The 17,198-nt window shown below is 39.6% G+C and overlaps 1 protein-coding gene across 5 annotated transcripts in view; it reads right to left on the bottom strand.

The window, feature by feature from the left end:
* The window catches only part of Ddx6 (DEAD-box helicase 6), a 42,044-nt gene that overhangs the window by 18,382 nt on the left and 6,464 nt on the right, over positions 1 to 17,198 (bottom strand). For all 5 annotated transcript variants that reach the window (XM_026779080.1, XM_005347197.3, XM_005347196.2 and 2 more), the window contains exons 3-7: positions 16,174 to 16,237; positions 15,135 to 15,239; positions 3,199 to 3,328; positions 2,279 to 2,425; positions 601 to 695 (exon numbers count right to left, since the gene is read on the bottom strand). In XM_026779080.1, coding sequence (XP_026634881.1) covers positions 601 to 695; positions 2,279 to 2,425; positions 3,199 to 3,328; positions 15,135 to 15,239; positions 16,174 to 16,237 — 541 coding nt within the window. The remainder of the gene's footprint in view (positions 1 to 600; positions 696 to 2,278; positions 2,426 to 3,198; positions 3,329 to 15,134; positions 15,240 to 16,173; positions 16,238 to 17,198) is intronic.

Genomic DNA, 17,198 nt, shown 5'->3' with positions numbered 1-17,198 from the left:
CGAAAAACCAAAAAAAAAAAAAAAAAAAAAAAAAGCAACCAAAAAACAAAACAGTCTAAGATACCTAGAAGGTCTAGACTGTAAAAATGATGTAAAAGCATGTTATGATGTAGCCAATGTTGACACAATATTTAGTTCTATTTCTCATTAGTCAGTTGGTGAACTAAAACAAACCAAACAGCAAACAAAGTAAATGGACCCCAAACACTAACACTGACAGGCTTACATGTATAAAGCACTGGTAGATCTATGTAGCCTTAACTGGCCTGACACTTGCTGGGTAGACCTAACTAACTCAGGTAAAACATTTGGCCTCAGTTGACTAGGTTATAACCCAATGAGATAACAAACTTCAAAAGAAGCAAACAATATCAAGCAGCAGATACAAAAGAAAGGGTCAAGAGATATCTCTTACATGGTTTTAGAATGTATCACTGAATAGAAAGATTTAAAATGAACTTGGCTTGGTTATGTGGTAACAAGTATCTGGATGTGTTTACTGAAAGTCAAATAAAAACAGCTTTTGCTTCATCCACTGAAAAGTGTAAGCAACTGCATGCCCACAATCATCCACAGCAGTCTTTAAGTGGAGAACATTACCTCATCCAATACTATCATCTGGACATGGTCAACCTTCGCTACTCCTTTCTTGATAAGATCCAGGATTCTGCCAGGGGTAGCGATCACCACATGCACTATACAAGATTTACAGGAAAAAGGAGATTCAGAAACTATATACATTCTTGTTAATTTATTGTTCACACATACACCCACACAAAAACCTAACATAACTTTGTAGTATGTATTTAGCATCAGAAACACAAAAAAGTCAAAAGATGTGTTTGGGACTGTATACTCCCATTTCACCTCACAACAGCTAGACAATATTTGCTTCAGTTTTACATTGAGTAGGTAAGTTTCCAAAATCACCAATTCCAACTAAGGGGCATACAGCCGTTGTCTTATGACAGACAACCTGCAAGAAATAACAGCCATAACACGGGGTTTCTCACATAAAGACAGGCCTTACATCTAGGCAATCCTGCCCAGACTGTGTTAAGGGGAAGAACAGTTACTAAAAACAAAAACTGTACAATTGAAAGAATATAACCAAGTAACTAACAAATAATACATATTAACATTCTGACCAAATTTGCCTAATTTTACATGTGCTCTTGCTATTTTATTAACTCTTACACTCAGCATTATTCATGGTGAGCCCTTCATAAAAACTGAATACAAGTCAGGCATTCTTTATTTACTTTGTGAGACTCCACTCAGGTTATACCTCACTGTATTTATCCAGTCTTCCAAAATAAATTTACCTTCTTTTTGAGTACTACAAACCACACCAGAGTAAACAACTTTGTGTGTATGCTGTTTAGTTACTTGAAAAATATTAAATTTCTAATCTGAACTATACTGCTATGTATACTGTATACTTATGCTATAATACAGCTTACTTTCCACAGACAGGCATTACTGATAACTAATACTTCTTAGTCTTGAAAAATTAGAACAATTTTAATATAAATTCAGTATTTTCAACCATATTAATTAATATCAAAAATATTTAATCCCAGCATTCATGAGGCAGAGGCAGGCAGATCTCTGTGAGTTTGAGGTTTGAGAACAGCCTGGTTTACATAGCAAGTTCTAGGACAGGCATAGAGGTTTCCATAGAGACTCTGTCTCAAAAAGCCAAAACCTGAAAATACTAATAATGCTGAGTATCCTTTCAGTTATCTATTTATTCCTCTTGAAAGAAATGGTTGTTGTCACTGTTCTTTCTACTGCAGCACTTCTAATCCTTCATCTTTTTGTGATGACAGGGCATCAGCTGGCCTCAAATTCACTATGACCTCCAACTTTTGAACCTCTTGTTTTCATTTCCCCAGTGCTAGAATTACAGGGAAATGCCACTAAATCCAGTTTGTTTACCAGCTGAGCTAACCTCAGTCCCAATGTTAATTCTTAAAAATATTTTTTAGTTATTTCCTAAAAGGAAACACTTGGGGGTTAGCAATGACTTAGTGGTTAAGAATTCATACTGCTCTTGCAGAGAATTCAAGTTCAATTCCCAGCATCTACAATAGTTGATGCACAAATGCCTGTAACTCTAGCCCCAGGGGATCCAATGCCCTCACCATTGGGCACCTGCACACGAACCACTCCCCACACCCACATAATTAAAAATGTCTAATAAGTTAAAAAAAAAAAAAAAAGCCACTATGGCCTCAATCAGTCAGAGAGCACTGCTATTTTAACCATTTCCTACCTGTATCATCAAGCCTCATTATGTCATCCCGTAAATTCGTTCCTCCTGTGGTTGCCATCACTTTGGCCCCTCCCATGTGTTTGCTGACCTGGATGCAAATTTGACTGACCTGTAGAGCAAGTTCTCTTGTGGGAACAATCACCATTGCTAGAAAATATCCAAGAACAGAGGAAGAGGAAGGAGAGAATATATCATATTTTAGAAGCTTAAGAAGCTATAAAAATAGTTCCACTGAGGTATTAAGTCTAATCACACAGGCAGAACATGAGACATAATATTTCTAAGTGTCATAAACTACATTTGTTTGACAGAAGAGATTCACTAATCTAAATACTTTAGTAGTATACCTCCTGCTCAGATTCTATTTTCATCATATCAAAGTAAGGTGAGACAATTATAAACTGAAAGTTGGAAAATGTAAGAAAAGTTTTAGAGGTGAAATCTTAATTATATGAACTGACTCCAGATGAAACTATAGAAATTTGCTTCTTTTCCACTGTCTAAGCTCTTAAAATCCCCAAAGCTCAAGCCTTTACAAGAGATGCACTTACTACTTCTACAAGGAGCCTGGCTTTACACAGTTCTCACAGGGGAATTCAGTTTCACAGGCCAATAACAACTCATTGAACCTCTCAACAACACAGTTTTCCTAAGTATAGGGCAACAAAACTTACTTTTCTTATCTCACATGGCTGTTCAACTGTGTGTCATACAAAAGTCTCCTGAAAGCAGGAAACCCCCTTAAAAAGTTGAGAATCATTTTTAGACAATTAAGTCAAATTCTGTAAGAACAGAGTAACGACTGTAAGAAGTTTGGATTGCTTAAATTCTGACCAAGAGTAAAACCTACAAAGCTCCAAGAATAAAAAGACAGTTTATCTCTCTTTCTCTCTCTCTCACACACACTTTGTACAACTAACCTTGAATATTGTCCTTCTTCAGGTCCAGCCGTTCAAGTAAGGGAATGAGGTAGGCACCGCTTTTGCCTGTTCCATTTTTTGCTCTAGCTAAGATATCCCTACCAGATAAAGCAATGGGAATGCTCTCCTCCTAAAAGACAAGGCAATGGAAAAATTACTTGTGAATAAAAGTAGTACATAACCAGATTCTTCTCTAAGTTACACTGAAGGATAAGTACCCTTCTCCATACTGCTCTGATTTGGACTATTTGTATTTTGCATGAATGGCAAAGACCTATGAGGATTAGCAGGACCAGTGATCATTAACAGCATTTATGAATAAAAAATTTCCAAAACTGCTTTCCAAAACTCAGAAAATATTCTGAGTTTAATCCCAGAGTAATAGAAAGGGCAAGTGAGGTAGGCTTGGTGGCATACACCTCTAATGTCAGAGGTAGAGGCAGCAGATCAGAGTTCAAGGCCAGCCTGGTCTTGACAGCCAGGGCTATATAGAGAAAGATCCTGTCTCAAAAACAAACAAAAAAGCTGGGCTCCATGAGTTCAAGGCCAGCATGGTCTACAAGAGCTAGTTCCACTCCAGGTCAGGCTCCAAAGTTACAAAAACCCTGTCTTGAAAAATCAAAACCAAAACAAAAAATCAAAGTGCCCGTGTGTGTGTGTGTGTGTGTGTGTGTGTGTGTGTGTGTGTGTGTGTGTACAAAGAAAATAACAGGGGAAAAAAAACTCCCAAAGAGCTATAAACAGTCCTCAAAGAACATTTTTGTCAGAAATTAAAAATAGCCAGACACAGTAGCTCAAGTCTGTTCCCAGTAGGCTGCAAGTACACAAGTTTTAAGATCAGCTTGACTTAACAAACAGGAAAAAAAATAGCACCAACGACTCCAAGGAAAGATTATATAGCACATGTTATTTTCAGACCAGTAAGTCAATCATACTACAGGAAAAAAAGTGAACAATGGGCTGGAGGTGTAGGGACTGAGTGCATGTTTAGCCATTTGCAAGACCTTCAGTTCAATGCCCAGTACCAAAAACCAAACCAAACAAGCCAAAGCAAGAAAAAAAAAATTGCAGATTAGACACCTTCTTCTTACACAAAATAGACACAGAGAAATAAGCTAGAAACATTTATCTCTGAGTCCTAGTAAGTACTTATCATATCAACCTCCAATATTTTTCATAACTTCTCTGTCCTGCAACTGAAGACATCACTATAAGTAACACTTCATTTTCTTTCTTTCTTTTTTTTTTTTGGTTTAAAACTTCAAGACAGGATTTCTCTATGTTCACAGCCGTGGCTGTCCTGGAACTCACTCTGTAGACCAGACTGGCCTGAACTCAGATCTTCCTCTCTCTGTCCCCCAAATGCTGGGAATAAGGTGTGTGCCATCACCGTGTCCCTCATTTCACTTTTAGGCTTACTTTGTCTTATGTTTTCAATAACCACAACAAAGGTAATACTTATTATCTGGGGCACAGGAAAGGATACTGAAGTTACTGAAAATTAAGCACACACAGAAATTAAAAGGGAAACAGGCACAAATTAAGACAGAACACACACTGTTCTGCTACAGAACCCTACAAATAACCTGCTCACAAACCTGTCACTCAATAATGAGTTCTCGGTTTGCCAAGAGTATTGAAGACAGGTGGTTAGAAAGCGTTCATGTAAAAATAAGTAAACTTCAGAAAAAAGATTTAAATTGATTTATTTGTATATATGTGTGTCTGTGTGAGCATGTGCCAGGTGTCCCTGCAAGAGTGTCAGAGTCCCTGGAGGTGGAATTACAGGCAGTTATGAGTCAATGAGTTTTGGAGAAAGAAACTAATTTTCCTTACAAAAGCTTCTTTTCCCCTTACTAATCTCAAAGTAAAAGCATAAGAAACATTCAAAGCTTGCTGATTTGTTTCTTTCATATGGACTTTCAGTCTGTAGTCCTAGATGGTCTCAAACTCCTGTACAGCCTCTTGCCTCAGCTTTTTGGGCACTAAGATTACAGGCAAGAGCTACAAAGTTCAGTGAAATATTTCAAACACAATGTTTTAGAAAACTGTATATTGTTTCAACAGAGTCTTTAGCCTCCTCCCCGGCCCCCACCTACTCTCCACAATCCTTAGAAGAAATTAAGGGTAAAGAGGCCTGGCAGTGGCGGCACACTCCTTTAATCCTAGCACTTGGGAGGCAGAGGCAGGAGGATTTGTATGTTTGAGGCCAGTCTGGTCTACAGAGTGAGTTCCAGGACAGCCAAGACACAGAGAAACCCTGCCTCAAAAAACATAAATTAAAAAATAAAAAATAAAAATTAAAGGCATAATATATAAAGAGTTTATTTTATAACTTAAAAGGATCAGAAAATGGGCAGGTGAAATGGCTCAGTGAGTAAAAGTCCATGCAGTACAAGCCTGGATCCCATGAAGAAAGAGTTGTGGTCTGCCCTCCACACAATTGCTGTGGGATGTGCACCACCACCCACACCTCTCCCCCCATATTTTGAAAATGTTCAGGAAAGTCAAAAGAATTGAGCCTCCTCAATGGTTCTAGAGCTCCAAATTAAGAACAATATTTTTGAATAAAAGGATAAATATAACAACTTGCAAATTATACCAAATATATTTTATAGTATCTAAATCGAGACTAACCATCTATATATGGTTTTCTGGGGAAGGGAGCAAAGGGCTGCTTGTGCTCAAGGCTGGCCTCTTAACTTGCTATGTAGCACAAGATGGCCCTGATTCTCGTCCTCCTGGTCTCCATTTCCCAAGTGCTAGTACTGCACCGAGCACTAGAGACCAAACCCGGGTTTCAAACAGGCTGAGCAGGCACCCTACTGAGGCACCGATGGGGGGGGGGGGATGATGATGGATATTTAAGTTTAAAAGAAAACCCCCAGAGCAGGCCAGTTGGAACCTCAGCAACTATTGGGAAGAAAGAAGGTAAAAGGCCATGGAATTTAAAGTGAGATATATGATGGACAAGCAGCCACATGGTGAACAGAGGCTTCAGAGAAAATGAGAAAAGGCAAGTAACTGTTGGAGAAGCTGAGTGGTGAGGCCTACAACCCTAGCACTCAGGAGGCAGCAGAAGTAGTTCAAGGTCAGTACAGTCTTCACAGAGTTGGGAGACAGCCAGGGCTACACAGAGAAACCCTGTCTTGAATCCCCCTCCCCAGGATACCGAAAGAAGGAAAATGGAAAAATTATGCTTTTAATTCAGCAAAGTGAGAAATATTTTTAAATGTTAGTTTTTCTACAAAATAAAAAGAGCCTCTTTCAAAACAAAGTTTCCACTAATCATTACTAAAATAAAAATCAAATGTCTTAAATGACGACAAATCACTAGTGTAGTATTTCTGAGAATACATTACTGAATGGTTCTGTTTGTTGCTTAAAAACATTACATGGGGACTTGTGTGATGGTTCAACAGATTTATCTTTTCTACATGTAATCCTGCTGATTTGAGTTCCATACCCGAAAACATGCCCTGTCTTCCATGTGTGTCTTGGAAAGTATGCACACAAACGCTCTCTTATATACACGCATACACACAAATTCTAGAAATTAAAAATAAAAATTAAAAAAGAAATACAAAGTCCAGGGAGCCAGCTTGCTGGGGTGAGTGGAAGTCCTTGAGACAACTCCTAAAGGCTGACTTCTGACCCCCACATGTCATGGCAGCCATATTCATAAAAATAAATGAAATTTTAAAAAAATCCGAAGAGCTATCATATAGCATAATATACTGTGCCACTGTAAAAAGGCTAAATTCCGACCCATACTAGTTGATAAAGGCTAAGAAGCAGAATTCACAGGGGTGGGGATCGGTAGTGTACATCTTTAATCCTAGCACCAAGACAAAAGCCAAAGAATCTCTGAGTTATGGCCAGTCAGAACTACACGCTAAGACACTGGGTGGGGGGATGGCTTTTCTTCACTTGCACTAAATCCTTTGTCTGGTGCACAACAGGCAAGCATCAATCGCTGAGCTCTACTGAGAGGCCTTCCCCCACTCTCTTTGAGACATTTACTGTTACTATGTCCCCTAGACTATTAGGAAATCATGAGACCCAGGCTATTGACTTTAAAAGTGTATACGCCTCATCATTCCACTATCAGAAACATTTCTAGCAAATCTTAAAAGCTAAAAATGAGTTACTCAAGGTAGCTCAAGACTTTAATCCCAGTACTCGGGAGGCAGAAATAGGAGGACAGCCATAAGCCTGAGGTATTCTGGGTTATTAAGACACCATCTCAACAAAATAAGTCAAAGTGCTGGAAATGCTGTTCCCTGACAAGTGTCCGGTTCAATGTGATAAAACAAGAAACTCCATCCATCTCTCATTTGGAAATAAACTATATGCAATGGATGGTTAAATATATTTCAACTACATACTTATATATTAGAAGGAAATATACAACTTTGTTAAGTTTCTAAAACTAAAAACCAACAAAATCCAGGAAAATCCAGATTCACAATCATTGATACATGCCTATATCAATTACCAAAATAGTTCTATGGTTTTAAAATTATTACAGAAGTAAGACACAAACAGTCATGACTTCCATCCCCTACCATCTTTCTTTTTTTAATATTTGCTTATTTATTATGTATACAATGTTCTGTCTGCATGTATACCTACAGGCCAGAAGAGGGCACCAGACCTCGTTACAGATGGTTGTGAGCCACCATGTGGCTGCTGGGAATTGAACTCAGGACCTTTGGAAGAGCAGGCAATACTCTTAACCTCTGAGCCATCTCTCCAGCCCGCCCCCCCCATCTTTCTTTTTTTTTTTAAGAGACAGGAGCTCATGTAGCCCAGTTGGGTCTTCTTATGTATGAAGAAGACTGTGACCTTCTGATCCTCTTGAGTGTTGGGATTGCAAGCATGCACCACTAGGCCTGGCTGACAATACCTTACCTGGTTTATGCGACACTGGTCATAAACCTGAGATTTTCCAGGCACGCTAGGCAAGCACCCTGTATCCCTAGTTCTTAATGATATATTTACTACCTACAAGTCACAGGCATCAGATGGGTGCCAGAGGGTCAGAATAAAACAGCTGTCAGACCATGAAAATGGTCCAATGATAATACTTTTGTTTTAGTTTCACAGACAGTTCTAATGTCTGCTTATCATAAACAGTACACAGTAAAGGAGTTAACAAGGAAAGCCATGGCTTTGACCATCTGGTCTTAATGTCTTTCTCCTGCCTTGAGTCAAATTTTTTTTTCAGAAGTTGCCGTTATTGCCATAGGCTGAAGTTTGTAACAGGCTACCCACACACTACTTGTTTCTGTAGCATTAAAAACATTAAGATGGGGGATGGGGATATAGTCCAATTCCCACATTGCAAAAGTTGGTTCTGGGGGTTTCTCAATGCCTAGCTACAAAATATTTTATTTTTAATTATTTTTATTTATTTTATATGTGTATGAATGTTTTGTCTCAAGTGTATCTGTTTGCCATATGTATGCCTAGAGCTAGCTTGTGGACGACAGAAAAAGGCATCGGATCCCCTGGAACTGGAGTTACAGGTGGTTGTGAGCCACCATGTGGGTACTGGGAATTGAACCTCGGTCCTCTGCAAGAGCAACCACTGCTCTTAACTACTGAGCCATCTCTCCAGCACCACTACAAAGTTCTTGAAAGGATATGGAATTCTGATACTAACAGTAAGTAGTTTTCTGCCAGGTGGTGGTGGCGGCGCACGCTTTTAATCCCAGCACTGGGAGGCAGAGGCAGGCAGATTTCTATGATTTCCAGGCCAGCCTGATCTACACAGTAAACTCCGGAACGTCCAGGTCTTTCACAGAGAAAGCCTGTCTCAAAAAACAAAAAAAACTTTCCATTTTTCTCTCAGCTATGGCCCATCATCTCTGCCTCATCAGATAAACTGAGGGTGTGAATATTAGTTTAGTAATAGTATTTAACTAACATAACTAAGCACGAGGACCCGAGTTTGAATCCCTAAAACCCACATAAAAGCTAGGCCAAGGGGGCTGGAGAGATGGCTCAGTGGTTAAGAGCACTGGCTGCTCTTCCATAGGTCCTGAGTTCAATTCCCAGCAACCACATGGTGGCTCACAACCATCTGTAATGAGATCTGGTGCCCTCTTCTGGTGTGCGGGCATACATGGAGGCAGAATGTTGTATATATAATAAATATATAAATAAATCTTAAAAAAAAAGCTAGGCCAAGTCTGGTAGTCTATATCTGTAATCCCTTAACTCTATGATGAGATGGGAGGTAGAAACAGAAGCCTCAGGGTCCAGCTAGCCTGGCATGTACAGCTATTGGGGGCAGAACACAAGAGAGACTCCTGCCCCAAAGTAAAAGACAAGGACTAACACCCAAAATTGTTCTCTGATCTTTACCTCTATCATACACAGAGAGAGTTCCCACCTCACAATCAGAACCTCCAAGTTAGTACAGAGCTAACCAGAGAAAAGCAGATTCCCAGGCTCCTTCCAAGGAGGATGCTTTACCTTTAAAACAAAACCACTCTATATACACACAGGCAAAACACCCACATACATAAAATTAAAAAACAAAAACAAAAACAAAAAAACCTCTGGAAAAGAAAAAGAAACAACCGTAGTCTTAAATACTGAAAATAACGATCATCATTTTCAGAAGGGAAATAAAATGGCTAACAGAAGAGCACAGTGTCACAACATCTTTAATCCCAGCAGGAACCAGGCAGATCTGAGTTTGAGGCCAGCCTGGGCTACAGAGTGAGTTCTAGTATTGCCAGGGCTACACAGAGAAACCCTGTCTTGAAAAATCAAAATTAAAAAAAAAAAAAAAAAAGAGTAAGGGGCTGGATAGATGGCTCAGTAGTTAAGAACACGGGCTGCTCTTCCAGGGGACCAAGGTTCAATTCCCAGCACCGTCAAGGCCGCTCACAACTGTCTCTAACTCCAGTTCTAGAGGAACTGCCACCCTCGCACCAATGCTCATAAAAATAAAATTAAATAAATTGAAAAAAGGAAAAGAGTAAGGAATGAATATAGGTAGGTAAGAACAAGGTTTGATGGCCCATATCTACAAGTGTAGCACTTGGGAGGCTAAGGCAGAGGGATCCTGAGTGAAAAGTCAATTAGCCATACAGCAAGATTCTGTGCAAAGAAAAATGAACAGTAGAAGACAGCCCATTGTAAGGCTGGACTTTTAGATAAGGTGATGTGTGAATTTCTTTCTGGACCTAGAATTCCGATTTCTTAATTCTGAATGTTTTGTCTAAAAATAATCTCTCTCTCTCTCTCTCTCTCTCTCTCTCTCTCTCTCTCTGTCACACACACACAAACACACAAAGAGGCATGGTAGTCTACAGTTTTAACCCCAGTACCCTGGAGACAGAAGCAGCTGGATCTGAGTTCAAGGCTAACCTAGTCTAGATAGTGAGTTCCAAGACAGCCAGAAAAACACAGGGAGACCCTGTCTTAAACCACAAAGAAGCTACTACACTCACCTTCTCACCTTTGGGCAATCACTAGCTGTATTTTCTTAGAGCAGTGGGTTGTCAACCCTCCTAATGGTGTCACCCTTTAACAACATAGTTTCTTATTTTGTGGTGACCCCCAACCATAACATTATTTTGTCACTACTTCATAACTGTAATTTTGCTGTTATGAATCATAATGCAAATCTCTGTGTTTTCTGATGGTCTCAGGCAACCCTATGAAAGGGTTGTTTGACACCCTCCCCAAAGGAGTTAGTGACACATAGGTTAAAAACCACTGTCAGTATTGGCATAAGAACAGACAGGAGGACCAATGGAACCGAATAGAAGACCCGGATATCACGGATATCAATCCACACATCTTCAAACATCTGATCTTTGACAAAGAAGCAAAATACATCAAATGGAAAAAAGAAAGCTTTTTTTCTTTTTTGTTTTTTTTGAGACAGGGTTTCTCTGTATAGCTCTGGCTGTCCTAGAACTAGCTCCTGTAGACTAGGTTGGCCTCGAACTCACAGAGATCTGCCTGCCCCTGCCTCTGCCTCCCAAGTGCTGGGATTAAAGGTGTGCACCACCACCACCACCCAGCTCTAAGAGAAATAATTAATAAATGGGACCTCCTGAAACTGGAAAGCTTCTGTAAACCAATGGTCATAGTCAACAATACAAAACAACAGCCTAAAGAATGGGAAAAGATCTTCACCAAGCCCACATCAGACAGAGGTCTGATCTCTAAAATATACAACGAACTCAAGAAATTGGACACAAAAAAATCATATAATCCAATAAAAAAAATGGAGTAAAGACCTAAACAGAGAAGTCTCTACAGAGGAATCTAAAATGGCTGAAAGACACTTAAGGAAATGTTCAACATCCTTAGTCATCAGAGAAAGGAAACTCAAAACAACTCTGAGATTCCATCTTACACCTGAAAGAATGGCCAAGATCAAAAACACTGACGACAACTTATGCTGGAGAAGTTGTGGGGAAGAGGGAACACTTCTGCACTGCTGGTGGGAATGCAAGCTGGTACAACCCCTTTGGACGTCAGTGTGGTGATTTCTCAGAAAATTAGGAAACAACCTTCCTCAAGACCCAGGAATGCCACTTTTGGGTATATACCCAAAGGATGCTCAATCGTGCTACAAGAACATATGCTCAACTATGTTCATAGCAGCTTTGTTTGTCATAGCTAGAACTTGGAAACAACCTAAATGCCCCTTGACCGAAGAATGGATAAGGAAAATGTGATAAATTCACACAATGGAGTACTACACAGCAAAAAAAAAAAAAAAAAAAAAAAGACAGCTTGAATTTTGCAGGAGAAGGGATGGAGCTAGAAAACATTATTTTGAGTGAGGTAACCCAGACACAGACAATCATCACATGTACTCACTTATAGGTGATTTTTAAACATAAAGCAAAGAAAGCCAGCCTACAAACCACAATCCCAGAGAACTTAGACAACAATGAGGATATTAAGAGAGACTCACATTGATCTAATCTACATGGGAAGTAGAAAAGTATAAAAAGACAAGATCTCCTGAGTAAATTGGGAGCATGGGGACCTTGGGGGAGGGTTGAAAGGGGGTGGGGAGAGGCAGGGAGGGGAGCAGAGAAAAATGTAGAGCTCAATAAATATCAATTAAAAAAACATCCACTGTCTTAGAAGATCACTTTTAAGATGTCCTATCAGTGATATATAAAATGAGACTACCTCCAAATAAAAGGTGCCCATTGTGTAAAATTAAAATCATCTGTTTTCAGCCAGGTGTGATGGTACACACCTTTAACCTTAGCTCTCAGGAAGCAGAGGCAAGTGGATCTCTGAGTTCGAGGCCAGCCTAGTCTTACAAAGAGAGTCCCAGGACAATCAGTTATACACAGAAACCCCGTCTCAAAAAATCAGTACTTCAAAGATTCCAAGGTCAGAACATAATAAACATAAGATACATAATTCTAGTTTTCGTGTTATAACAAAAGGAACTGCTCAATAAAAATCAAGAATTTAATCACAATATGCATATATGAGCCACCCTGGTGGAGCCAAATTTGTAACAACCGAGCACACAGAAACATGATTTTAAAGGCAATCCTGAGTCCACACAAATATACATGAAGCAGGAAGGAGAAAGGCTAGTGGTACATCTCAGTGTTAGAGTGTTTGGCTGGTGTGATCAAGGTCCTGAGTTCAACTCCTAGCATCCCAAGACTCAGATACTCTTATAATGGCACATATAGGGGCAGGCTCTTCTTTATAGGGGCCAAACATGGAAGGACTGTTTGAACTGAAACTTACAAGAAATTCACTACACCCTAGACCGATGAGATCAAGTCTCTGGATGCTAATTAATAACTACAACAATGAGAAAGTTTGATGAAAAGAACACTTTCTTGGTCTTAAAGTATTCTCTAGAATGTTGACTAGTTTTAAGGGACATAAAGTAGTTGTCATCATACATTATTGAATAAAAAAAAAACATTTGAACAAGATAATCCAAACTAATGACATCACCAATCAGACTGTACACACCACTTTCAAATTCGATACCCTGAGAAACCTGTAACACAAGTTTTGCAGTATTTTTGCTGAGAAAGCAGGACTTCAGCCTAATCAGCGTCCCATCAGAAATGATTAAAAAAATGAATGGAAGAGATTGGAGATATAGCTCAATTGGTAGAGTGCTCCTCCAGCATGCACAAAACCCTGACTTTGATCCCCAGCACTATATAAATTTAAAATTTTCCAAGTCTATAACCCTAACTCCTCTTGTACAGAAGGATTAAGAGTTTAAGGTCACCCTTGACTACACAGAGTTTGAGGCCAGCATGGGATACAAGAGATCCTGTTTAAAAAAAAAACAACAAAAAAACAGGACCAGCAAGACGGTTTGGTAGATGTAAGTCCTTGATGTTAGGTGCCACACCTGATCTGATCCCCAGAACCTACCTAGTAAAAAGAGAGCTGACTCCCGTAAGTTGTTCTCTGACCTCCACACATGCACACAAATATAAACTTGTGCGCACACACAGAATGTTAAAATCCAGGGACTGAACAGATGATTCGGGTGTTAAAAACACTGGCTGCTCCTCCAGAGAGCCCAGATTTAATTCCCAGAATCCACATGGCAGTTCACACTTTTAACTCCAGTTCTGGGGATCCAACACCCTTGTCTGGCTTCCTTGGGCACTGCATGCACATGGTATACAGACACACATGCAGGCAAAACACTTGCAAACATAAAATAAAATAAATTGGCTGGACATGGTGGCCCATGTCTTTAATCCCAGCCTAGCCTACAGAGAGAGTTCCAGGACAACCAAAGAGAAATCCTGTCTTAGGGAAGTAAGTATTAAAGCTGTCAAACATCAACACAAAAGCTAGAGCATGCACGCACAATCCCTATTCTTAGGAAATATACACAAAGAGACCCACAAGAAAAGGAAAGTGATTTTATAATTTAACCTGTAAAAATTCAAGAAAGCCAGGTGGTGGTGGTGGCACACGCCTTTAATCCCAGCACTCAGGAGGCAGAGACAGGCGGATCTCTATGAGTTCCAGGCCAGCCTAGTCTACAAGAGCTAGTTCCAGGATAGTCTCCAAAGCTACAGAGAAACCCGGTCTCAAAAAACCAAAAAGTTCTAGAAGCTGGAGAGATGGCTCAGCAGTTAAGAACACTGACTGCTTTTCCAGAGGACTTGGGGTCAATTCCCAGCACCCACATGGCAGCTCACAACTGTCTCACACAGACATACATACAGACAAAACACCAAATGCACATAAAAAAATAAATTTTATATAAAAATTATACATAAAATTGGGTAACATATTTATATAAATAAGCATAAAGTAAATTTATATATTTATGTTTATATTTCAAGAAAAAGCTGTGAGTGGCGATATTTGCCTGTAATCCTAGACTTGGAGGCTAAGGCAAGAAACAAGAGCTCAAAGCTACACTTCCAATTCAAGGTTAGTATGGACTATATGGAATCCTGCCCCCCCCTCAGAAAAACACTGTACACACACACACACACCCCACGTTACACTATTCCTGCATGTCCAAAAAAAAAAAAAAAAAAAAAAAACCCCAAAAACACAAGTAGGGCCTAGAGAGCTAGAGAGATTGCTCAGCAGTTAAGAGCACTGGTTGCTTCCAGGGGACACATTTTAATTACCAGCATACACATGGTGGCTAACAACCACTGTTTAACTCCAGTTCTAGGGGATCTGAGGTCCTCTTCTTGCTTCTGCAGGTACCAGACATATATGCAGACAGAACACCCATATACATGTAATTTTTTTTTTTTTTTTTTGTCAAGAAAGGATCTCTGTAGACTGTCTGGAACTCACTCTAGACCAGGCTGGCCTCCTGAGTTCTGGATTAAAGGCAGCTCTGTCCAGTAATAAAATATTTTGCTGAAGTGCATAACGCATGATACATAGCCTTCACGTAACATAAAGGGTAAACATACCTGAATAGGAGATGGCTTTTCCCAACCCATTTCAAAAATTCCCATTAGCAACTCCCGTTTCAAACAGTAATCTTCAAATTCATTTCCTTTTGTGGAGGTCACATCCTAATCAAACAAAACAAAACAATAAAATACAATCCTGGTTCTTTCATAGTTAGCATGCTTAAAAAAAAAAAAAGTACCCGATGGACCTGAACCCTTTCTCCACCTTCATCTTAAAAATATGTACTACTACTGCTTCAGTTTCTATTTCAGCATTCCCTGGAGAAATAACAAATACACACCACTTAAAAATGGAGCTTTGGGCAGGGTGGTGGCGGTGCACGCCTTTAATCCCAGCATTCAGGAACCGAGGAGGGGGTGAGGGGGATGGGGGTGTGGGGTGATTTTCCATGAGTTCAAAGCCAGCCTGGTCTACCGAGTTCTAGAACAGGCTTCAAAACTACACAGAGAAACCCTGTCAAAAACAAAACAACAAACGCACACCACCAAACAAAAGCAAAAAAGGAAATAAACATGTGCATGGGCGTGCGCGCGCGCGCGCGCGCGCACACACACACACACACACACACACACACACACACACACACAAACTTAATATATCCAACAGCTCATTATTATGTAATCCCAAAGACTGGTAGGAATCTTTTTTAGCTATCTAACATCTATTAGCTACACAGTTTCAATCATTTCAAAATGTTTTAAGATTTTATATATATACTATATACATACACACACACACACACACACACACACACACACACACACACACACACACAGCACCCCTCCCCTAAATAGTGAAATCCTATTGAAAAAACTAAAGATACTATTTGCTAGCCTGGTGAGACATACCTTACTATACTCCCAGCACTACTGAGACTAAGGAAGGAGAACCTTGAGTTTGCGGTGGGCCTGAACTATATAGGACACTATCTCAAAATAAACAAAACAAGGACTAAATACTCGGTGTCACTTCATGCAACTACTTTACTTGTAATTGCCCCATTCTTCCATTTTTGAATTCTACAACCCAACTTACCGAAGTTTTGATTCTTAGATCCTTTGGAGGGAGTTTTAATGTCTTTTTCCAGTCATCACCAGGTCTAGAGAGAACACAGCAAACAAAGTTATCACAATTCATAGCTTCCTCCTTAATACAAATGAAACATCTCAATAGTACTACCCCACAGGAAGTTTAATACGCTCTACATCATTAACAAGAAGGAGGGACACTCCTGTACTTAATTAACAAGAGTGTTAACTTCAGGGAACATGTTCTTTGGGAAATTATCTAAGGGGATAAATTTAAGAACAGAAGGGCTGCCAGCATCCATCCTCCTCATCCTAAGATTAGAAGTACAAGTGTTTGTCAAAACACATTTTATTTGACCTACTAGTATTTAACTTTTTTTTTTAATTAACTACAAACATTTAACACCTAGATTTCATATTAAAGGATCTTGAAAGACTGCCAAATCCACAACAATTCAGGGAAGCACACTTTGGCAATAATGTTTCAAGTTCTTGTATGGTAACAGTTCGGTAAAACTTAGTAACTACAGCCTTTTCTTCTTTTTTTTAATGCTAAGAAATTAAACCCAGGCCCTTGAAAAAGCCAGGGAGTTGCCAATGGGCTACCTAGTAACCAGAACTTAAAAATCACTAAGTGATGCTTGTAAACAGTAAGCACCTTCTAACTTGGCACAGTACCCTACAGTCATCCAAGCCTCTGACTTCTGGTAACTACCCAGGAGAACAAGACAGAAAGACCACCTGAGCCATGGAAGTTCCAGGCTAGTGTCTGAACAACGCAAAGACCTTGACTTAAAATACAAAAGCACACAAGTCTTGACGTTTCTAACACAGGTTGCCTTAGTTTTCTTTATTCCTTCTGTGATGGCTGCAACAATTATTCCCTCAACCCTCTACGCTCTCACATACAAACGGTGTCTACCAAGCTTATCAGTAATGTATACAATGATGTATGATGACACCCACCAGGTGATTCCAGCACCCAGGTGAAGTACGAGGTTTAGGAGTTCAAGATTACCCCTGGCTACATAG

Source organism: Microtus ochrogaster, chromosome 5, assembly GCF_000317375.1.
Source record: "Microtus ochrogaster isolate Prairie Vole_2 chromosome 5, MicOch1.0, whole genome shotgun sequence".
Taxonomy (NCBI): Eukaryota; Metazoa; Chordata; class Mammalia; order Rodentia; family Cricetidae; genus Microtus; species Microtus ochrogaster.
The sequence above is the reverse complement of the archived record's forward strand: the minus strand, read 5'-3'. Positions and strand labels throughout refer to the sequence as shown.